Raw genomic sequence first — 23,916 nt, 5'->3', positions numbered from 1 at the left:
GTCCTCCGGCTCTGCACACCGACACAGCTCGAGTCCTGTTTGGCTTATCACATTTTATATTCCACCCGTGTCCTGCTCGAAATACACAGAACAATCCACGGCGAGCTCCTCTAACGCTGCAGTGGACAAACAGAGGCAGGATGAGAAGGGTGTCACAGTAGAACTGTATTTTATTTCACTTTGTGCTGAGCGTCTATGGCATGAAAAGATGAAGGGAAGCTGCTTTGGGGCCAGGCCTGGCTATCTCTACAGCAGAAAATGACAGAAGAGAAGAACGCCATTGGGTTTTGGATTCCACATGTCCATTCCAATGCCTTGGTAAAGTTAATTCATTACCACACCACAAAAACAATATTCCAAGATTTTGCAAACCTATGAAATTATGATATGAAACCCAAGAACAGCCTCTATGAAGAATTGTTAAGGAAAGACAGAAAAGCTGAAAGTGACTGTAGTCCGAAGTGAACAGGTTCTACTCTGGAAGAAATACAAGTACTGAGTTAAAGGCGCTATATGCGATATTCCGTAGGGGGTGTAAGAAAATATCGATACACTGGAGTATCGCGATATTGTCGTTTGTGATACTGTATCGGTTCTCAAAACCACTATATCGATTTTTGTTTACATGTAAAGGTTTGTGACAAACATTCTGTGTTGTGTGTAACCCCACCACCAGTAGATGGCAGTGTTGTAATCTATATTCAGCCATTCGACTCTTCCACTCCAACGCAACCATGTAAACTGAGACGGGAAGTAGCATAAGCACAAAGAACACAGGTCTATGAAATAACAATATATCGCCTTTCTTACTGTATCGCAATATATCGCCATATATTGAGTCGTAACCCCCGTATCATATCGCCAGATTCTCGCCAATACACAGCCCGAGTATTCAGCAGCAGCATTTCAGAGCAAAACAACCCCCCACCCCCCACACCTCGCATTCTTGGCTATTAGTTCGTCGGTTGGAATATCAGTTTCTACAGTATAGTCATTTCATTAACATTATTAACCTGTTCAGTTTGGTAAGGAGCTATTTCTTCGATCTGCCGAGTGACCCGACGTAATCATTAGCTCGCTAGCTACCCTGCTAACGCTAGCGTGCACGCCATTACTCTACTATCGCTTTAGATGGCAAATAGCTGTTTGCTGCCACATTAATGTTCTAAATCTCATATATAGCACCTTTAAAAGAGACGTTAACACTTAGACACGCTCTGTGCAAGTCCACAAAGTCAGTCTCGCCCATGTGGCCTACGTCGGTGCAGCAAATCCCAGCTGTACGTCCATAGGACATCGTATCATGCCTCTGAGGCCATCTGAACACGAGTTCCTGAACCAGTCCTCTTAAGATTATGAGATATTTCATCAGATAGCTCATCAGCTATTTCACTGCTGTGCAGCATGACATGTTGTGTGAGGGAACCGAACAGCTTCACATATTAACACAGTTCCTTATTGCATCAAATCACTCTGCTTCTTGATAAGGCCATAATTTCCGACAGTGCTGCAATATGTAAATAACCAAAGAAATTAGAGCGTCCGAGATTCTATATACAATAGAACAGCTACGTCCCACAATATTTACTATTTCTGCCTTTTATATACAATTCAATCTGTACAAGCATGTGGCGACAACTTTCCAGCATCTTTGCAATAGGTGTCGTTTCCGAAATGGTGAGTTTGAAGCCCAGAGTAGTCCGAGAACAACAGGAGACAGGCGGGGGCTTCACATCACACCGTCACTCACAGCTTTTATTTCACGTCTGCAGTCGGATGGTTTACCGAAACCAAGCCGATAAGACGTCGAGCTGGAGAATAGGCACTCTTGTTTTCTAACCACGCCAGAACACAGGAACGTCAAAACAGAACGGCAGCTACTCTCTCAACCGACTCGCTCGGTTGGCCTTGACCTATCGCGCACGCCCCCGACGCCCGGTCAGTCTGAGGCGAAGCACAGAGCCAACCAGTGCCCACGCAGGTCTTCTGTCACACACTGTCTCGCAGCCTTATGAGCCTTAACAACTTGAGATATCCAAAAAAAAAAGTTTAAACATCAGTTTGCTTTGCAGCGAACTGATGTGATGACATAACGCAAACGTGTTCTCACGTGGAAAAGAACGGCAGGAGGACTTCCCGTCTCGCTCCACATACAAAAATACAGCCGGTTTCCTTCTCGACCGGAGGGACCGAAATGATATTGGTCTTAAGAAGGCGGCGCGGTCTGTCATACGAGGGTTTCCCTCCTTTCAGAGTACGACGCCGGGCAGCCAGATATGCAACTGTGAGACGACCACACGGGATCGAAACACCCCGCTGGATTTCAATCGATTGCTTTATTTCACGGCATCATTAAAGAAGCCACTGGTTGTAGGAACCGACCTCCCTGATGGGCATCAGTAACTCACGGAGTTTCTGGCATGACTGCATGGGGGGGGGGGCACACGTCCCATCATGCAGTGGACCAGGCGTCGGGGGGGGGCGCATGGTCCTGCATTAAGCATGATGTGTGGATGAGTGTGTTGACAGGCAAGCAACATCGGGGGAGGGGGCGAGATACAGATGCAACGTGCCAGGAGAGCAACATGTTAAAGTGGCGAGTCACATTTAACCACAGTCACCTTCTGGTCACTCTTCTCTCCTTTCTATTCATCACAACGCAACACTATTTTCAGCTTGACATGTCAGAACAGCGCCTTTACCCCACCCCACCCCATCCTCACTTACTCTTACTCTGCCAATAACAAGGCTGAACAGACTTAACACTAATGGATTCACTGCCACGGGTGATGGGTTCGCTGTCTCGGTGACAGGCCCGTGTCGCGTCAGGTGGTGTGCATTGCTTATTCGACAGGAGCTCCTGTCAGGGAGTGAGACCGAAGACACCGGGGGGGGGGGGGGGGGGTTGGTGGGGCAGGGAGCGCATTCACGGTGTGGTGTTACAGGCAGAGGACACGGGAGCCCTCTCCCCCTTCCTCCCCCTCATTCTGAGGGATACGGGGGAGCATGGCCGAGCGGGTCAGCCCCCAGAAGCGTGGCGGAGACAAGTCCTTCTTCGTGGCCGTGAACTTCCACCCCATGTGAGACCCACACGTCTGGCACTGTGCAATCGTCCAGGCATATCTGGGGGTGAAGGAAGAAAATACCCTTGTTAGCCGCCATCCCCGGGGACCACATGCCAGCAGCAGATGTGTTTAGGTGGCGCTGTGTCTGTTTGTGGTCCACGCAGCTGTTCTGTACAACAGAGGACTAATAAAGAATGTGACCCAGCGGCTCAGCGGCTCATGACCTCAGCAAAAGTGGTCCCTGTATCTGCACAGAGGATTACCGTGGCTCCTCGCTACAGTAAACCTCTTCTCTGGCCAGTCGTGCCCAACCGGTTTTCCTCAACCATGACCCATTAAGGGCCATCCATCCATCCATCCATTATCCAAACCGCCCATCCTACTCAGGGTCACGGGGATGCTGGAGCCTATCGCAGCAGTTCATTGGGCAGCAGGCGGGGAGACACCCTGGACAGGCCGCCAGACCATCATACAGGCCCCCCACCCCACACACACACACACACACACACACACACACACACACACACACACACACACACACACACACAAACACACACACACATTCACAGAGGGACAATTTAGTACGTCCGGTTCACCTGACCTACATTTCTTTCGACTGTGGGAGGAAACCGGAGCACCCGGAGGAAACCCACGCAGACACAGGGAGAACATGCAAACTCCACACAGAGGACGACCTGGGACGACCCCCAAGGTTGGACTACCCCGGGGCTCAAACCCAGGACCTTCTTGCTGTGAGGCGACCGCGCTAACCACTGCGCCGCCGTGCCGTCCAGGTTTCAATAACCAGGTTTCATAAAACATGGGGTCCTTTCTTTAAATTTGTTAAGGAACTGCGGTCACCTGACATCCCATAATGCATCTGGTAACCAATATCATTTGGCTGGACTTGGGGCAATCTGTTTACATGTGTGGTGATATGGGTGTATCCCTGAGCTGTTTATTTCCACCATTCTATTTTTTCTGTATAATCTATAATTTTATTTTATAATATTGCTGATTTGTGGGACGGTGGAGCTGGGGTTAGCACGGTCACCTCGCAGCAAGAAGGTCCTGGGTTCGAGCCCCGGGATAGTCCAACCTTGGGGGTCGTCCTCTGTGTGGAGTTTGCATGTTCTCTCCGTGTCTGCGTGGGTTTCCTCCGGGTGCTCCGGTTTCCTCCCACAGTCCAAAGACATGTAGGTCAGGTGAATCGGTCGTACTAAATTGTCCCTAGGTGTGTGTGTGTGAATGTGAATGTGTGTGTGTGTGTGTGTGTGTGTGTGTGTGTGTGTGTGTGCGTCGGCCCCGTGTGATGGCCTGGCGGCCTGTCCAGGGTGTCTCCCCGCCTGCTGCCCAATGACTGCTAGGATAGGCTCCAGCATCCCGCGGGCCTGAGAGCAGGATAAGCGGTTCAGATGATGGGTGGATGGATGGATGGATGGATGGATGGATGGATGGATGGATGGATGGATGGATGGATGGGTGGATGGATGGATATTACGTATTTGTCTTGAGTACACAAGTTGTGTTTTTTCTAATTGGCTAGGCGGCCAGGCTATATGTTTGTGTGTGGGTTTTTTTTTTTTTTTGTTCTTTCTTCTATGTTGAATTTTGGTTGCTGTTGTTTTTCTATGTGAATATAAACATTGATTTCATACATGTATATACAATATTTTGATTGTAAAATTTCAATAAAAAAAGTGAAAAAAAAAACCCAAAACCATTTCATGTCTGACTGGTGTCCAGCCAGGAGAGATAAATACCGCGTTTCCCTTTGGCAAAGTTAAAAAAGTACATTGTCTCGTCTTATAAATGTGTAAATATATTCTTTACAATGTGGTTTTTCAAAGAAATACCAGCACCACCTTCTCCTTCACAGTAACTTTCAACCAAACACCTGAGGAACCAGAATATTCACGCCGCTTCTCCTGCAGCACAGCTCACACAGAATCAGACCCCTTACAAACACAAACAAACTTCTTTTTTGTGGATTTTTCCCCCTTTTTCTCCCCAATTGTACTCTCCAATTACCCCACTCGTCCGAGCTCCACCCCCTCTGCCGATCCAGGGAGGGCTGCAGACTACCACATGCCTCCTCCGATACATGTGGAGTCACCAGCCGCTTCTTTTGACCTGATAATGAGGAGTTTCACCAGGGGGATGTAGCGCATGGGAGGATCGCGCTATTCCCCCCCGTTCCCCCTCCCCCCGAACAGGCGCCCTGACCAACCAGAGGAGGCGCTAGTGCAGCAACCAGGACACATACCCACATCCAGCTTCCTGCCTGCAGACACGGCCAATTGTGTCTGTAGGGACGCCCGACTAAGCCGGACGTAACGCGGGGATTCGAACCGGTGATCCCCGTGTTGGTAGGAAATGGAATAGGCGAACGAACTTGTTTAACAAGAGAGTTAGACCAGCACAAAATTCATTTTCTGGCAGGAAATGGGACTAAGGTACAATTATGGGAGGTTTGCTAGAGGATAAATAACCACCGAGGACTCGCTCAAAACTATGCTGTCGCTGAGGTCTGCATACCCTGCAGGTAACTGAGGTCTGCATGCCCTGCAGGTAACTGAGGTCTGCATGCCCTGCAGGTAACTGAGGTCTGCATGCCCTGCAGGTAACTGAGGTCTGCATGCCCTGCAAGTAACTGAGGTCTGCATACCCTGCAGGTAACTGAGGTCTGCATGCCCTGCAGGTAACTGAGGTCTACATGCCCTGCAGGTAACTGAAGTCTGCATACCCTGCAGGTAACTGAGGTCTACATGCCCTGCAGGTAACTGAGGTCTGCATGCCCTGCAAGTAACTGAGGTCTGCATACCCTGCAGGTAACTGAGGTCTGCATACCCTGCAGGTAACTGAGGTCTGCATACCCTGCAGGTAAGTGAGGTCTACATGCCCTGCAGGTAACTGAGGTTTGCATGCCCTGCAGGTAACTGAGGTCTGCATGCCCTGCAAGTAACTGAGGTCTACATACCCTGCAAGTAACCGAGGCTCCATCCCTTGTGTCTACCTAGCGTAATGATGTACAACGGCCCGCTGGAATACTAACAGGGTGAAATAATGCAGTCATCATGTTGTCATCGCAGTGTTTCAGCGATAGGCCGTCTGTCCAGACAGCAAAGCATGCCAACGGTCAGCCCACTGCAGGTGTGTGTGCATGCGTGCCATATCCACTTGTGAGCAGGGGAGTATCAGACTAGTGGCGTGTGTGTGTAAAGAGCGTTACCCTGGGAACCAGCTGTGCAGCGTGGATGGTCTGCCGACCAAGTTGAGATTGTTGGCTTTGTAAACCGTCAGGGTTTCATGGACGTAACCATGAGGGTTGACGTACGCAGCCATCGGGCCATAAAGAGACAGGCTGTTGGAAATGAAAGACAAACACCGGTTAGCTGTGGTTACCGTTCACTACGGTACAAAGTAAAACAAGAAGAACTTTTTTTTTTGATCCCCTCCCTTTTCTCCCAAACTGTACTTGGCCAATTACCCCACTATTCCAAGCCGTCCCGGTTGCTGCTCCACCCCCTCTGCTGATCCGGGGAGGGCTGCAGGCTACCACATGTCTCCTCCGATACATGTGGAGTCACCAGCTGCTTCTTTTCACCTGACAGTGAGGAGTTTCGCCAGGGGGACGTAGCACGTGGGAGCATCACGCTCCCCAGCCCCCCCGAATAGGTGCCCCAACCAACCAGAGGAGGCACCAGTGCAGCGACCAGGACACATATCCACATCCAGCGTCCCACCCGCAGACCAGGCCAATTGTGTCTGTAGGGATGCCCGACCAAGCCGCAGGTAACACGGGGATTCGAACCAGCGATCCCCGTGTTGGTAGGCAACGGAATAGACCGCTATGCCACCCGGACGCCTTCCACAACACATTTTAGACTCAATCTGAAGTTAAAAGTGAGTATTAGACTTCAACAAACAGAGTTTTCCCACCTGTTGCATCTTGCCACTGAAAGCCTAAACCTGAGCCTGGAGGAAGAAGGTTGGTCTGGACCTGGCTGACCAGACCAACCTTCTCCCAGGTGACTTGACGGCTGAATATATCATCTAGTGGAATTTGGACACCACCAGCAACCTGGCTTGCCTCTTCACAGTGTTATTGAGCTGCTTCTGGTCTGGACACGTAAACCACCAAACCAACCAATCACCAACCAGATTCAGTAAGTGTCTCATCAGAGACCCACCATCTTCTAGTCCACATGAACAGCATTTCACTTCCCTCAAAAACACAATGTGTGCTGGTCCTTTTTGCATTGTGTTGGTGTTGACATCAACACATCAGCTTATTGTCATGACGCGAGCCAGGTACTCACACAGTTTACACACACGCCATCCCTGTATGTAGTATTCCTGTACTGCATCCCTGCAGCCGCTTAAGAAATACCAAGTGTGGATTTAAAAAAAAAAACCCCACACAATCTGCAAAACATCAGAATCACAAACACTTTGTCGTTTCATTCCATGCACTTGCACACATGAAATTAAACGAAACATGGTTTCCCGCAGCCCACAGCAGTGCAACACAATGACAACAACACATCCAAAAACTACAAGAACACATATATCCAGACTAACACATATATCTAAACTAAACAACAAAAAAAAAAATCACCGTCCAGAGAACGAACACCAGCCAGGATGACTGTTGGGACTTGTCGGTCTGCTCGAGCAAGCAGTTAGCTTAGCCTGCCCCGCTTCCGCGTCCTGTCAGACTGCCCTCGGTGTTTCCTCCTTGGGTGCAGCTCTGTCAGGGCCGTGGTCCCTGGGCCCACCAGATGCAGCAGACCAAGCTCCCTCAGCCGATCCACCGCCAGCTCTCCCAGCCAGACACCTTCAACACACCTCCCCCACACTCCACACGACGACACTAAAACACAGTCAAGACTAGACGAGGCCGCCACCAGACCACCCTCGGTGTTATCAGAACTGCTGGTCTGCATGGGCTAGCAGTTAGCTTAGCCTGCTCCGCTTCCACGTCCTGTCAGACCGGCCTCGGTGTGTCCTTGTCGGGCGCCGCTCCAGGCAGGGCTGTGGTCCCTGGGTCCACAGGACGCGGCAGACCAAGCTCTTCCAGCCGATCCAGCGCCAGCTCTCCAGCCACCAAACGAAGACAAACTTAAGATGCAGATGTGGACAAAGACACTGCATAGACGGTACTGGGTGAGGCCGCTGCAAATGTGAATTCGCGCCGCCATCTTCCCACACCGGACGCATCGGAATTAGCGTTACAACAAGTTGGAAAACATGTTGGAATGCTCTGTGCCTTTGTTTGTTTTGTTTTTTTTAGGAAATGCATACAAATGTGATCGAAATCCCAAATTTGTGAATGGAAAATATTCTGTTGGCAATTTCCAGACCCCCAAAATAACTTAAAAAAAATGCAGGTCCATTTCCTGGCGGTGTTTTTTTTTTTTTTAACAAAAAACAGGCTTAAAACTCACTATGAAACACATAAATACGAGGGCTCTTGTCCAGGTGTACTGTCAGCAGAGACAGCCAAGCAGTGCAAGACGAATGTCTCTGACACGATAAACCAAACATAACACACACCGTCTCCGCCTCTCAGCTCCAGCATGTCAGCCAACCCCGTTTGACCTCTTGAGGAAAAACGCCTCCGTTTCAGCGTTTTATTAATGAGGAGAGAAGTGTGTCAAATTTTACTTTCATATATCATACAGAAACACAACACTATGCTTCTTTCATGACATGATGCATGCACTCAGCAAACGTGTGTGCAGGACGTGTGAATGAGAAAAAAAGGAAATCTTCAGGCCCAAGGTGTTGAGTCCATACTCGAACAAAAAGCCGAGCAAGATTTCATCTACAGAACACCTTCCATCAAGAGACAACAAAGAAACAAGAGGGCAGACAGCAAGGTGCCGTGTGTGTGTGTTTGTGTGTGTGTGTGTGTGTGTGAGACTGGGATATGACATCGTTATCAAATCAACCCTCATCATTAGCCACGCCAAAACCTGATCCGTACAGAAACATTTATAAAGAAGATGGAAGATGGCGGCGCGACTTCACGTTTGCAGCGGCCTCTTCCAGTACCGTCCATGCAGTGTCTTTGTCCACGTCTAAGTTTGTCTTGGTTTGATGGCTGGGAGAGCTGGCGTTGGATCGGCTGGGAGAGCTTGGTCTGCAGCGTCCTGTGGGCCCAGGGACCACGGCCCTGCCCGGAGCTGCGCCCGAAGAGGAAACTCCGAGGGCGGTCTGACAGGACGCGGACACGGGGCAGGCTAAGCTAACTGCTAGCCCATGCTGACCGGCTGTTCTGACAGTCATCCTGCATTCGTTCTGTTGGACAGTGATTTGTTGTAGTTTGATATATGTGTTCTTGTAGTTTTTGGACATGTGTGTTTGTCTTTCTGTTGTACTGCTGTGCGCTGGGGGAAACGACAAATAAAGTGTTCCTGATTCCTGAAATGTGAAAAGACACTTTTACTGCATGTTGCTGCACATACCACAGACCAACAGGCGGGCGTATATTAACCTTGTCTTAAAATAAAAATCCTCCAAAGTCTCACCTGAAGATCTCATTCTTGGTGGTGATTTCTGTGTCTTGGCACTGCTTACAGCACAGCGACGTACACTAGGGAGGACAACACAAGACAGCACAACACGGCTGTTTGGTCACTAACATGTATTCCTATTTGAAATAACGGATCATATCCCCTGATCTGGTCCCCTCAGCCCATTCTAAAGCCATTCTGGGGGAGGGTAAGTTAAGGGTGCCCCCTTACCCGGTCCATGATGTCCAGCTCACAGCGAAGTCTCTGGATTGCGCTGCCAATCTTTAGCAACTGGAGCCGCAAGGCGTCATCGATGGGTAGACAAGCGGCCACTCTGTAGGAGAAGTCTGACAGAAACCAGACAAGACACACAAAGGAGGAAATGGGAGGAAGGAAGGAAAGCAAATGTCATACAAACAAAGAGATCTGTGTAAGCACGTCTGTAATCCATCTGTAACAAGCCGAAGAGAGGCTGACCAACGGCATTAGTAGGAAGCGAGTCGTCCTTCAGATTCTCGTCCCACTCGTGGAGCTGTTTCTTCACCCGGTTCATGAGTGAATCCTGCGAGGTGAAACAGAGGGAACAGAAGTGAGTGATGTACATCGAGCTCCCCGTGCAGTTACTCAGGATCAACTGGAGGATTTTCGGTACTCACAGAGTCATAGAGTGCATAGACCCACGGAGGCCACGGCGTCAGACTGGCGCTGTGAAACTTCCTCTGTGAGGAAGAACAGAGAATCACACACTGTGCAGACATGACAGAGGTCAAGCTATGCGACATGAGAGACTGGGGTTGTACAACTTCAAAAATGCACTGCAGATGATATTCTAGCCATGGACCAAAACATCCAAGCAAGTGAATCTTTATCATCACCCGTCCCAATTTCTGCTTCCGGTGTGGGGAGATGGCGGCGCGAATTCACGTTCGCAACGGCCGCACCCAGTACTGGCATGGGAAGATGGCGGCGCAAATTCACGTTTGCGCGGTCTCACCCAGTACCGTCCATGAAATGTCTTTGTCCACATCTGCATTTAAGTTTTGTCTTCGTTTGATTGGCTGGGAGAGCTGGCACTAGATGGGCTGGGAGAGCTTGGTCTGCTGCATCCTGTGGGTCCAGGGACCACTGCCCTGCCTGGAGGTGTGCCCGAAGAGGTAACACCAAGTGCGGTCTGACTGGACATGGAAGCAGGGTGGACTAAGCTAACTGCTAGCCCATGCAGACCAGCAGTTCCAATAACACTGAGGGCGGTCTGGCGGAGGTCTTGCCTGGCGTTGACTGTGATGTTTTTGGTGTCGTCGTGTGGTGTGCAGGGAAGTGTGTCGAGGGTGTCTGACTGGGAGAGCTGGCGTTGGATCAGCTGGGGGAGCCTGGTCTGCTGCATCCGGTGGGCCCAAGGACCACAGCCGCTGCCTGGAGCTCCCAAGGAGGAAACACCGAGGGCGGTCTGACAGGACGTGGAAGCGGGGCAGGCTAAGCTAACTGCTAGCCCATGCAGACCGGCAGTTCTGACAGTCATCCTGGCTGGCGTTCCTTCCCTTGGACAGTGATTTATTTATTTATTTTTTAGTTTGGATATGTGTGTTAGTTTAGATATATTTGTTAGTTAGTGTGTGTGTTCTTGAAGTTTCTGGATGTATGATTTTTGTCTTTGTGTTGCGCTGTGTTGTGCTGTGTCAAAGTGTTCCTGATTCCTGATTTCCGTGTTGTCCGTACCACGCCATCTCTCACAGACCCATCTCATGTTGTGAACAGTAAAAAATAACGCCTCATAAAATTGTATGCACACCGGGATGAGGTGTGTTTGGAGAGGTCTAATACCACTGCAACATGTGCACATGGTCGACACTGGCTGCAAAAATGATCTCTACTGACGAGGCAGCACTTCGGCCACAAGACCTACATCAGCTATTAAGGTCTTTTTCGAGAAACATCTGGCCAAAGATGAACCAAAAATAGATTATTACACACACATATCAACACACACCTAAACACAGACCACAAAACCACAACTCTGTGTACAGAAGAGGATACTGGACTAAGCCTTCTTATATGTGTGTATGTATGTATGACTTCTTGGATTGCTTGAATGATTAATTCTTGTGACATGATTTTACAGATTCCTGCACACTCACAAACACAGTGACCAAGTGACAAGTAAACTAAGCTTTACACTCTGAGGCAAGAACACGGCCCTGATGTAACACATAACTTGGCCAATTAGTCCACTCTTCCGAGCCGTGGGCGCTGCTCCACCCCCTCTGCTGATCCGGGGAGGGCTGCAGACTACCACGTGCCTCCTCCAATACATGTGGAGTCACCAGCCGCTTCTTTTCACCTGACAGTGAGGAGTTTCGCCAGGGGGACGTAGCGTGTGGGAGGATCACACTATTCCCCCCAGTTACCCCGAACAGGGGCCCCAACTGACCAGAGAAGGCGCCAGTGCAGCGACCAGGACACATACCCACATCCGGCTTCCCACCCGCAGACACGGCCAATTGTGTCTGTAGGGACGCCCGACCAGGCCGGAGGTAACACAGGGATTCGAACCGACGATCCCCGTGTTGGTAGGCAATGGAATAGACTGCTACGCTACCCGGACGCCCCAATATTCCATTTATTATTCCATTTATTTATCTATTTATTTATGTGAGTGATATATGCAAGTACTAGAAGCTGCTGTAAACCGGAGTCAGATTCCTCGTATGCATGAGCACGCCTGGCCAGTACAGCTGGTTCTGATCTGACGGAGATCAACGCCGGCTCGTCACATGGCCTTCATCTTGAAATGAAGTGACATGTAAGAGCATTCAGGCTCTAAAGATATGTACACATAGAAAGGTGAAATAATTACCCTGAGTTCCATGAGAGTGATAACATGGTGTAATTATAAGGGCAACAGTTGTGTGTGGATTACAGCTTCTTCTGAATGAAGTTGTAATCGCTCATGTCCAAGAACACAAACAGATGTTGTTTGTGACTGAAGCACTAACACTTTGTGTGTGCGTGTGTGTGTGTGTGTGTGTGTCTGACCTGGCGGTAGGTATTCCACCAGCACTGGGCCTGTTTGCAGGTCTGGGACGGGGGTCTAAAGGAGGGGTGCATCTGGAGCTTGGAGAGGGGCGTTAGCTGCACTGCCGTCAGGGGAGCTGGAAGGATCAGCTCTGGCAGGATCTGAACCTTGGCTTGTCTGATGCTATAGGAGGGGAAAAAACAAAGAGTAGTAGGAAGAGGAAGATGAAGATGTATTTCATGGGGGAAAGGCAAAGACAGAGAGAACACGGGAACTCAATCCTTCACGAGGATGAAGTAAAGGATGAGACAGATCATGTGTCACCTGAACATATATGCATGCCGGCCTGTGTGTTAGTGTGACGTATTAAGGCAGAGGCACTGTTCAGAAACTGTTCCCCAACATGCAGCACGCAGTCGCAGCAAGCTGAACCAGTTCATCTGGACACCTTGACTGATCACTCATCTAAGGGCCCAGACACACCAAACCGACTGGCGGCCACGAAGGCCGACTGCTGCGCCGCCTCACGTCGCCTGCCGTCTGGGTCAAAAAGTAGCTCTTGAACACACCGCAAAGACTACAGCCCACGGCCCTGATTCGCTAGCTTAGCACTGATTCGCTACACTGAAAGGCCAATCAGAGTGATCTCGCTCACCGACAGGCTCCGCTGAGTCAACGTGCTGAATCGGCCGAAAAGCTGCCGACAGGGGTCCGACTAGTGCAGGACACACCGCAAAAACTAGGGTCACAGACGCTCACCGACGGCCCGACACTGGCCGACGGCCCCTGAGAGACGTCTTCAGTCTCAACTGACTGCAGGTGTCCCCACCCTTATAAACAACACAGTGGCATAACAACCCAAACCAACGACCGGTTTCATATGCAAATTACTGTGACCATTAACTAGAGTTACAAGGGTTACTAAAGCTAACCAATACAGACCAAGATACACACACACACACACACACACACACACACACACACACACACACACACACACACAAGACGAATAAGGCTTCTCAGAGGCAGGACAATCTGGGCCTTACATTTATTTAGGTATGTGCATCACATAATTAACTAATATGTCTTTATAAACACTGGGCACGGGCATCCGGGTGGCGTGGTGGTCTATTCCGTTGCCTATCAACACCAGGATCGCCGGTTCGAATCCCCGTGTTACTTCAGGCTTGGTCAGGCGTCCCTACAGACACAACTGGCCGTGTCAGCAAGTGGGAAGCCGGATGTGGGTATGTGTCCTGGTCGCTGCACTAGCGCCTCCTCTGGTCGGTTGGGGCGCCTGTTCGGGAGGGGGAACTGGGGGGAATAGCGTGATCCTCCTACGTGCTACATCCCCCTGGTGAAACTCCTCACTGTCAGGTGAAAAGAGGCGGCTGGCGACTCCACATGTATCGGAGGAGGCATGTGGTAGTCTGCAGCCCTCCCCCGGATCAGCAGAGGGGGTGGAGCAGAGACCGGGACGGCTCGGAAGAGTGGGGCAATTGGTCAAGTACAATGTGGGAGAAAAAAAAACCAATTTAAATAAATTAATAAACAGTGGGCACCATGGACAGTGAACCCATACAGCTTCCTGGTTCATGGATACGTTACACAGACATGACTGATGACTACAGTGTCTTCTAGTTTCTGCTAGTTAAATCAATGTCACCGCTGCCCCTGTGCCCTCCCAGGCTACACCCTCTTCGCCCCAGTCTCCCTATTTTTTCTCCTCGCCACTCCCCCTGCCCTAGTTTCTCTCTCTTGTTTGTGTGTGTATGTGTGTGCTTTAGGATTGGGGGCAGGTGTGCGGCAGGCGGAGCAGGTGTGGAGGTCATTCTGCTCTGCCCTGGGTGCCACCGTGAGTCTGTCCTCCGGATACCTTCCCCTTGTCCAACGGCCAGACTGAGTGTGTTAACCAGGCACTAGAGGCCACCCTGCGTTTTATAGTCCTCCTTCGAGTGTGCTGTGGGCTACCACCCTCCCCCCGTTCCCTGCCCAGTAGGGTGAAGTCGTGGTGCCATCGGTGCAGGCCCACCTACGATGCTGCCGGCACATCTGGAACCAGGCTCGTGCTGCCCTGCTCCGCGCCTCCACCCAGTCCCAGGTTAACCGTCACCGCACCCCAGCTCCTGCCTATGTCCCTGGTCAAGAGGTGTGGCTTTCCACCAAGGACCTGCCGCTGAAGGTGGAATCCAAGAAGCTCGCTCCCCACTTCATAAACACTTCCGGTTGGACAAGGTTATTAACCCAATGGCAGTACGGCTCAAGCTCCCGGCCTCCCTTCAGGTGCGCCCCACGTTCTATGTCTCCCATCTGAAGCCCATCCTCTCCAGCCCCTTGTCCCCCCCAGCAGTGGCTCCTCCACCTCTATACATGGTAGGCGGCGGCCCAGTATATACCATCCGCCGGCTTCTGGATATACGCCGCCGGGCCACAGTATGCAGTACTGCCCGCTCATCCGAGCTTTCCACGAGCTCCATCCTGACAAGCGCTCTTGCCCTGGACCCAGTGTTCCCCGTCTGCTCCTCACTCTACCAGCTCCTCGTCTTGTCTGGCATTAAAGGACTTGTTTTACTGAAACCCTGCCTTGAGTCTGTCTATGTTGGCATATTGGGTTTGGCCTCGTAGCCCCGGCTAACGATCAAATCGATTGAACAACAGCCTGAATTCAACCATGAGACACGTCTAAATAGAACTTTTCATTTTCAGAAACTTAAACAGGTTAATTTACAAAAATAGTGATTTGAGGCAAAACGTCAAACAGCGGCGAGCCCATCTTACCAAACAGCTTTTACACTGGATTTATACACAAGAAAAATGACATGGAAATGGGGATCGACTGAGAATGAAGCTAAAGGGGACACAGGGAGCACTAGGGCATACATAAGATGTGTCCCCCATGCTTGCCTTTTCAAAGGCATTCCCAATGTCTGCAGATGGGGCCTCAATCACTGTACAATGCACCATGCACGAGTGCAACGGTTAACATTGTCTACGCAGCTGTTATATTTTCCTAACTGCATGAAGACACGGACTGGACAGCATAACACTCCGTGTGTTTACATGAACAGTTACGTTGAGCTACAGTTACAGCTTGATTAGGCCATGTAATTGGACTATCGTCATTGTCCCAGTATACAAGAACCAGGGAGAATCAATTTATTGACAGAAGTATGTCCGACTTCCAGTCCAGTAGGTGGCGATATACCCCCTTTCAGCTGGTTGCTATTGGATCTTCTTCTGGTTGACCTATTGCATCACATACCAAACAAGTGACAAACAAGTTAAATCCCACGTCGTCCAACTGTGTGTTGGGACACTCCTCCTGTAACCATCATTAAAATTTTCTGTGACCTGTGCCACAGTAGACCTTCTGTGGTTCGTACCAGACGGGGCAGCCTTCATTGCCCTCGTGCATCAATGAGCCTTGGGTCCCCAACACCCTGTCGCCAGCTTGTGGTTTGTCCCTCCTTGGACCACTGTCAGTAGGTACTCACCACTGTTGCCTGGGAGCACCCCACAAGCCTTGCTGTTTCAGAGATGCTCTGACCCAGTCGTACGGCCATAACAATGTGGCCCTGGTCAGAGTCACTCAGGTCTTTACGCCTGCCCATTTCTCCTGCATCCAACACGTTGACTATGAAAACGGACTGTTCGCTTACCATCTAATCTACCCAGACCTTGACATGTGCCCTTGTTTGGAGATGATCAGCGTTACTCGGTTCACCTGTGACTGGTCATAATGTTTTGGCTCATCGGTGTATGTGTCTTATAAACAGCTCTTATCATCCAGACCTGCAAAACACAGGGCTCAAACAAACCATAATTTATTCCATTATAATATCTGCAGGTGGTCAGAGGAGACAAAATGCGGCATGGCCTTGGAACAATTTTAATTTACTCGAGGCAGCAGATTTAGCTTTAAACTAATGTCACAAGTACCTCTCAGACGACAACATCCTTCAGATCAGAGCAAAAACTTGAAGTATACAGGCCTACTTGTGTGCCACTACTGTGCAAAAACACAAAGGGCGTCCAACTTACAGTTTACACCCGGTACAAAGCACAGTGCAAGTTTCAGACTGCCCAGCACCCACGTTGTCTAAATAGCAAATGTACATGCGCCCATAGGCGTGTTGGTGTTAAAATGAGGTGCGGTCATCGAAAATGGCGCCGTACTATGGCGACTCGCCACGAGCTTCTCTCGCCTTGTTATTTGTTTTCATGTTATATGTCGTTTTTGTTGCACAAAACGCGTCTTGCACAATTACCTATGATCGGCAGAATTTACTGGACATAAGATTAGATGTGATGGCCTGGCGGCCTGTGCAGGGTGTCTCCTTGCCTGCTGCCCTATGACTGCTGGGATAGGCTCCAGCAACCGTGCGACCCTGAGAGCAGGACAAGAGGTTTGGATAATGGATTGAATATTAGATGTTCCCAACAGCTGGAAGCAGCGGGACTTGCCGAGAGAGATTACCTACAACAAACATGTACCAAACACAGTAATGGCTGCAGACAGCACTGCCGGTGGTGAGGTAAATGAGGTGACGCCCTGGTAAGGCTGCGACAGCGTCCTACCCGGCCCCCGAATCCCAGCATACTGCTTTCTAACGTCCAGTCCCTCAATAACAAGCTGGACAAACTTCATTGCCGAATCAGCTCTCAAAGGGACATGAAGGCTTGTTGTGTGTTCTGCTTTACAGAGACTTGGCTGGGCCCTAATACACCTGATAGGGCTACACAATCGGAGGGTTTTTCTGTGCACCACATGGACCGTTCCATGACGATTACTGGCAAGATAAAGGGAGTTGGCGTATCCTTCTTTGTTAACAATTCATGGTGCACTGAGGTGGAAACAGTCTCTCAGTCCTGTTCACCAGCGTTCAGACAAGTAACAACAAGGTGCACGACCACTGTTACTCCACGATCAAGGCAGCTTTCAGGTCTATCCCACGACCACACTTTGGGAAATCCAAAGTCAGTGCTCTTGCTTCCTGCCTACAAGCAAAAAGTGAAGTGCACACAGCCCACTGTGAGTACGGTGCAGTGCTGGACTACAGAAATACAAGTCCAAACTTCAGGGATGTTTCTAATCAACAGACTGGTTAAGCGTTAAGGATTCAGCCTCGAGTTCGGATGAGTATGATTAATCGGTCACTGGCTATGTTAGATTCATTGTGGATAACTGTATTCCAGTATGGACCATTCCCTCCTACCCCAACCAAAATCCCTGGATTAACCGCAACATTCGCCTGAGGTTGAGGTAGCGTACTACTGGGGACAAGGATTGCTACAAAAACAATTCAGGTATGACTTAAGGAGAGCCATCAAAGCTGCTTAAAGACAATAAAGGGACAAAATGGAAAATGCCTACAGTGGCTGTGACTCGCTGTGCATGTGGAGGGGGTTGCAGGCAATTACGGACTAAGTCTAAACCCAGTGTGCCTATCAACACCTCTGCCTCTCTCCAGGATGAGCTTAACAACTTTCATGCCTGCTTTGAAGCTCACACCTTGGACCCAGGGACAGCAGCACAGTGCCCACCCGATGCAGTCGATCTGCAGGTGACAGAGGCTGATGTGAGTAAAACTTTAAAAGGTTAAGGCTCATAAAGCTGCTGGCCCCAGACGGCACCCCTGCCCATGTCCTCAAGGTATGCTACACTCTGCTATCTCAGATTTTTACTGACATTTTGAACCCGTCCCTGTCATTGCATGTGGTTCCACTGTGTTTTAAGAAAACCACCAGTGTGCCTGTACCTAAGAAAACACCTGTCTCTTACCTTGATGATTACTGACCTTTTGCCTTAACCTCTGTTATTATGACGTGTCTGGAAAGATTGGTTATATCATATATAAAATATAACATTCCTGTTACCCATGACCCATTACAGTTTGCCCACTGTTCCAACAGATCTGGGGATGGCGCTATCTCACTTGCTCTGCATGCTGCTTTAGTACAGCTTGAAAAGAAAAATACCTATGTCAGAATGTTGTTTATTGATTACAGCTCGGCTTTTAATACAATTGTACCATCCAAACTGGTGTTGAAAGTCAGACGTCTTGGTCTGGGAAACTCTATCTGTACCTGGCTATTTGATTTCCTGACAGGCACGACCCAGACTGAGAATAGGTAAAACATACTCATCCACATTAGCTCTTAGGACCAGTGCACCTCAGGGCTGCTGTCTCAGCCCCCTATTGTACAGTCTGTTTATAAACAACTGTGTTACCAAATATGACAACAACAGCATCATTAAATTTACAAATGACACCACAGTGACTAATAATTATAGATATATATATATATAATCCAGTGAGTCAAGAAAAATTCTTTATGAGACAGTACAAGCCTGTTTCATGCCATAAGACTCACTAGATTATTTTGCTCCTTATGTGTTGAGCACTTGTCTCGCCGCCTGCCGCCCAATAGCTGCTGGGATAGGCTCCAGCATCCCCGCGACCCTGAGAGCAAGATTAGCGGTTCACATAATGGATATATATAGTATATATAAACATGTATATAAAATCCAGTGAGTCAAGTAAATTCTTTATGAGACGAGGCAGTGTACTTCCCTCACTGGATTATTTTGCTCCTGGTTTGTTGAGCACTTTTCCTACCGTTGAGTGTTTCTTTTAACAAAGTTATATATATATATAAATATATATATATATATATAAAACTAATAAGCGACAATAATGAGAGGGCCTATAGGAGGTAAGTGGAAGATTTTTTTGGGGGGGGGGATTTCTTTCCCCCTTTTTCTCCTCAATTGTATCCGGCCAATTACCCCACTCTTCCGAGCCATCACGATCTCTGCTCTAACCCCTCTGCTGAGCCGGGGAGGGCTGCAGACTACCAAATGCCTCGTCCAACATATGGAGTCGCCAGCCGTTTCTTTTCACCTGACAGTGAGGAGTTTCACCAGGGGGACATAGCATGTGGGAGGATCACGCTATTCACCCCCCAGCCCCCCCCCCCCCCCAACGGGTGCCCCGACTGACCAGAGGAGGCGCTAGTGTAGCAACCAGGACACACACCCATATCTGACTTCCCACTCGCAGACACGGCCAATTGTGTCTGTAGGGACGCCTGACCAAGCCAGAGGTAACACAGGAATTTAAACCACCGATCTCCATGTTGATAGGCAACGGAATAGACCGCCATGCCACCCGGGCGCCGGAAGTGGAAGATTTAATCATATGGTGCCATAATAACAACCTCTCTCTAAATGTCAATAAGACAAAAGAAATCATTGCTGACTTTAGAAAGATCAGAGGAACTCACATTCCTATTTCCATCAATGGATTATGTGTTGAAACTGTGGATGGTTTAGATTTCTGTTTACACATCACAGACACCCTCACATGGTCTCTCACCACTAACTGCATCCTCAAGAAGGCACAGCAGAGACGGTATTTTCTGAGGCATCGCAAGAGTTTTGGTATGAGGACCAAATCTCTTATGATCTTTTATCTCAGTACCATGGAGTGTGTGTTGACAGGCTGTATCAGTGTGGTTTGGCAGCCTGACTGCTCAGGACTGCAGACTGCTCCATAGGACTGTAAAGACAGCAGCAAAAATCATTCGCATGGAACTACCACAACTTCACAAAATTTACACCACTCACTGCAAAAGGAAAGCCCAAAACACCACTAATGACACCAGCCACCCCGCTCACGTTCTGTTCTCGCTCCTTCCATCTAAAAAACGTTACCGGAGAGTCTCATCACACTCCAATGTCTCAGTAATAGTTTCTTTCCACAGGCAGTCAGGTTGCTGAACAGCCAACACACCCGTATGCACCTTATATTGTTGTGTTATCGTGTACTGTATATTGTGTATATATGAATTCATTGTGTACATAGTCCATAAATAGTAGATTATGTGCATAAAAAATGGTGTACATAGTCTATGTAGGTCTGTAGTGTTGCCTTTTTTTTTTGGGATGGTGTGTCCTTTTGTCCTCTGTCCTTGTGTCCCTTGTGTTAAGGCAGATAGAGCCAGAGCACAAGCATTTCACTGTGTTCTAATACATATGACAGTAAAGATATTGGACCATACAAATAAAAGTTGAACTTAAAGTCCGCCAGGCACCTCGCACGCCCAGATTACTGCTGTTTAACTACCAAAAGTGGATTTGGACACGCCTTAAATTCACCTGCACCATGTGCTTTAGACCAGTGTTTCTCAACCGGGGGTCCGCGGACCCCTAGTGGTCCGTGGTGTAATTGCAAGGGGTCCGTGAAAATAAAATATCTTTAAAAAAAAGATCCTATGACATTTATAGAAATAGGATTATTTTACTCAAATGTGACTGAGACCTTTATCTACCTAAACTATAAAGGGTAACAGGACTTTTTTCTCTAATTACATCTGTTTCACAAGTGTAATTTATTGTATTTTAATAAGAGATCTCGCTCCCGTTTGCATTATTAAAAGTTACTGCATAAAAATTCTGTCGTTACATATATCTGAAAGTTACTGAATACATATTCTGTTTTGTTACATATATCTGAAAGTTACTGCATAAGAATTCTGTTTTGTTAACTATATCTAAGTTACAACTGAAAGCTCTTATTTTTGCCCCAAAGAGTGAATAAATGCTATAATGCAATTTAAAATGCAGTTTCTACTGTTTCTACAAATTGCAACCCCCCTCCCCCAAGATCAGGTGGAGGGGTCCTCAGGGTAGATCAAAAATACGCAGGGGGTCCAGGACCCCAAAAAGGTTGAGAACCACTGCTTTAGACCATGCCCTATCGATGGTTTAAATGGGGCCCACAATGTTGCCTGTCTTCACAGAGTGACGGCAACTCCTATTTGCATGTCCACATGCTTTTTAAGGTCTCTCATTTCCTTTGAGCGTTGGTTTCATTTTAACTCACCCATCTGCCTGAGTTCTTATCTCGTGGACCTTGAACCTCTGTCTCCCTACAGCTTTCACTTTGACCGTCTCGATGCCGTACTCCTGCTCTTCCCGGTATGCATAGATCTCAGCGGTTGTCCCAAACTCTGGCTCTGGCTCACCTGCATCACTGGAGGGAGGGATAACGGACAAAGACATCCAAGTCTTATACAATCGTTCCATTATCAGACAAAAGAATAGGTTCTTTTTTTTTTTTTTACACCAAACATATCCAAGGTGAACACTAGACCCTTCCTACTTTTTAATGCCCTCCAAGCAGTGGTGGATCTAGAGATTTTTTCCTGGGGTGGCAACAGGGGTGGCAAGACTGTGTCCCAGAGGTGGCAGCTGCCACCCCCTTGCCACCTGTAGATCCGCGCCTGGTGAGGGGGAGGGGGATTCTAAATCGGCGACTTCTGTTTGAGATGAGTTTGGCGCGGGTCTCATTGACCTTCACCATGCATGTACATAAAATATACTTTAAAAACATATTATCTGATTTATAAATGGGGTGGCAAGACTGTGTCCCAGAGGTGGCAGCTGCCACCCCTTTGCCACCCCGTAGATCCGCGCCTGGTGAGGGGGAGGGGGGATTCTAAATCGGCGACTTCTGTTTGAGATGAGTTTGGCGCGGATCTCATTGACCTTCACCATGCATGTGCATAAAATATACTTTAAAAACATATTATCTGATTTATAAACGGGGTGGCAACAGGGGTGGCAAGACTGTGTCTCAGAGGTGGCAGCTGCCACCCCTTTGCCACCCTGTAGATCCGCGCCCGTGAGGGGGAGGGGGATTCTAAATCAGCGACCTCTGTTTGAGATGAGTTTGGCGCGGATCTCATTGACCTTCACCATGCATGTGCATAAAATATACTTTAAAAACATATTATCTGATTTATAAACGGGGTGGCAACAGGGGTGGCAAGACTGTGTCCCAGAGGTGGCAGCCGCCACCCCTGTTGCCACCCTGTAGATCCGCCCCTGCCTCCAAGTGCCAGCGGTGGATACCTGTGCGCGAGCACGGCGAACGTGCGGTCCCTCTGGATGACGCTGCGCATCATGCTGACTTCCTGTGGCCTGAAAAGCTGCAGGGGCAGCGTCTGGCCCGGCACCAACATCACAGCTGTGTGGGGTAACACCGGGATGGTCTGGCAACTGTCGTCGTCGTGCACTGTACGGCCGTGAAACTCCTCCATGTCTGAACCTAGGTACTGTTGCCAGAGAGGACAGGGTTAAGTCACCAACAGCGCAAAGCCAGGCCAGCCGCAGAACCGTGAGGCACTCGGGCAGGCGAGGAATAAGGAGGGCACAGCTGGGGTCATCATCAACTATAGCGCATTAAATCGTGTCTGCAAAGGTAGAGAAAACTACACCACGGCATGGCCAGATACAGCCAGATAGGATAGATGCCTGGCTCATGGGCAAAAAAAATCTGCTAAGGCGATCGGGACGCTTCACCCACAGCATGTGACGTAGGAAGACTCGGGTCAAAGTTGATGATGCTGGACTTCACCGCGTCCTCGCTGTCGCGGTCTCCGGTGTCCATGTCGCCCTCCTCCGCCTCCTCCTCCTCCTCTTCTTCTTCGTTTTCTGCAACAGAACCAATGACGACACCGCCCATTTACTCACAACCACCCTGAATGGAAGACAAAACAAGGTCGATAAGATCTGAAACGGGGTAACGCCGACCAGGCCCCCCTCTTCTAACTCGGCTACGCCTGCCGTTGCCGGCCTTGTGACCTAGCGCGCGGGCGGACATAGCCGGGCTCCGCAAAGCAAAGGGAGGGAGAGCGTTATAACGTTAGCTTTCCCCAAACGCCTGCCCGGTCAGCCCGTCGTCACCGACACTGGCCTCTCGCGCCGGGGCGCGCGCGAACGCCTCGCTGACGCGTTACGGTCCGAACCCGCGCGCGGACGGCTAACGCGTCTGGCATGAATTGGGGGGGGGGGGGGAGCTGGTTACCCGGTAGCAGCTGTAACTGATTGCCCATGTTGTCGTCAATGTAGTTGTCACCTCCAGCCCTCTCGTCAGCCATATCCCTGTGTTTACAACCGGACTCGTTCTTCTTCGCCTGTATTCCACCACACACGCACTCATACCGAGCTCGTGTTCGCCCCCTGGCGGCAGAGACGCCGCGTTGCGCCGCCGCCGCCTGGACCGTGGTCCACCCTGTCAGAAAGATATTCTCTTTTCAACGGTTGAGAAATAGTAATAACAAAATGGACATGAGGATTTCCAGTTCATCATTGTCCCCCCCCCCATTATGCTTTTTATTGCAGTGTTTACAGTTATCTTTCAACGCAGTATCAGCATGGCATCGCATTCAGCGGCACATCATCCATCCATCCATTGTCTAAACCGCTTATCCTGCTCTCAGGGTTGCGGGATGCTGCAGCCTACCCCAG

General features: G+C 49.4%; 1 protein-coding gene across 1 annotated transcript; it reads right to left on the bottom strand.

The window, feature by feature from the left end:
- Nucleotides 1–152: 152 nt before the first annotated feature.
- On the bottom strand, nucleotides 153–23,546 carry crbn (cereblon). Its single transcript, XM_056274118.1, has 11 exons — nucleotides 23,474–23,546; nucleotides 22,973–23,100; nucleotides 22,519–22,721; nucleotides 21,488–21,637; nucleotides 12,620–12,782; nucleotides 10,243–10,305; nucleotides 10,064–10,148; nucleotides 9,818–9,933; nucleotides 9,602–9,666; nucleotides 6,298–6,429; nucleotides 153–3,123 (listed from the first exon to the last, which is right to left on the bottom strand). The coding sequence occupies exons 1-11, from the start codon at nucleotides 23,544–23,546 to the stop codon at nucleotides 2,940–2,942; spliced, it is 1,362 nt and encodes a 453-aa protein (XP_056130093.1). The 3' UTR covers nucleotides 153–2,939.
- Between the last annotated feature and the right edge of the window lie 370 nt (nucleotides 23,547–23,916).

The sequence above is a fragment of the Lampris incognitus genome, chromosome 2 (genome assembly GCF_029633865.1).
Source record: "Lampris incognitus isolate fLamInc1 chromosome 2, fLamInc1.hap2, whole genome shotgun sequence".
Taxonomy (NCBI): domain Eukaryota; kingdom Metazoa; phylum Chordata; class Actinopteri; order Lampriformes; family Lampridae; genus Lampris; species Lampris incognitus.
Note: the sequence above shows the minus strand (reverse complement) of the source record. Positions and strands in the feature narration are given on the sequence as shown.

Coding starts and splice junctions, on each gene's coding strand:
- crbn (XM_056274118.1), bottom strand. CDS start 23,546: ATGGCTGACGAGAGGGCTGGAGGTGACAACTACATTGACGACAACATG. Junction 22,722..22,972: donor GTCTTCCTACGTCACATGCT/GTGGGTGAAGCG, acceptor CTCTGGCAACAG/TACCTAGGTTCAGACATGGA. Junction 6,430..9,601: donor ACCAAGAATGAGATCTTCAG/GTGAGACTTTGG, acceptor CATTTCCAACAG/CCTGTCTCTTTATGGCCCGA.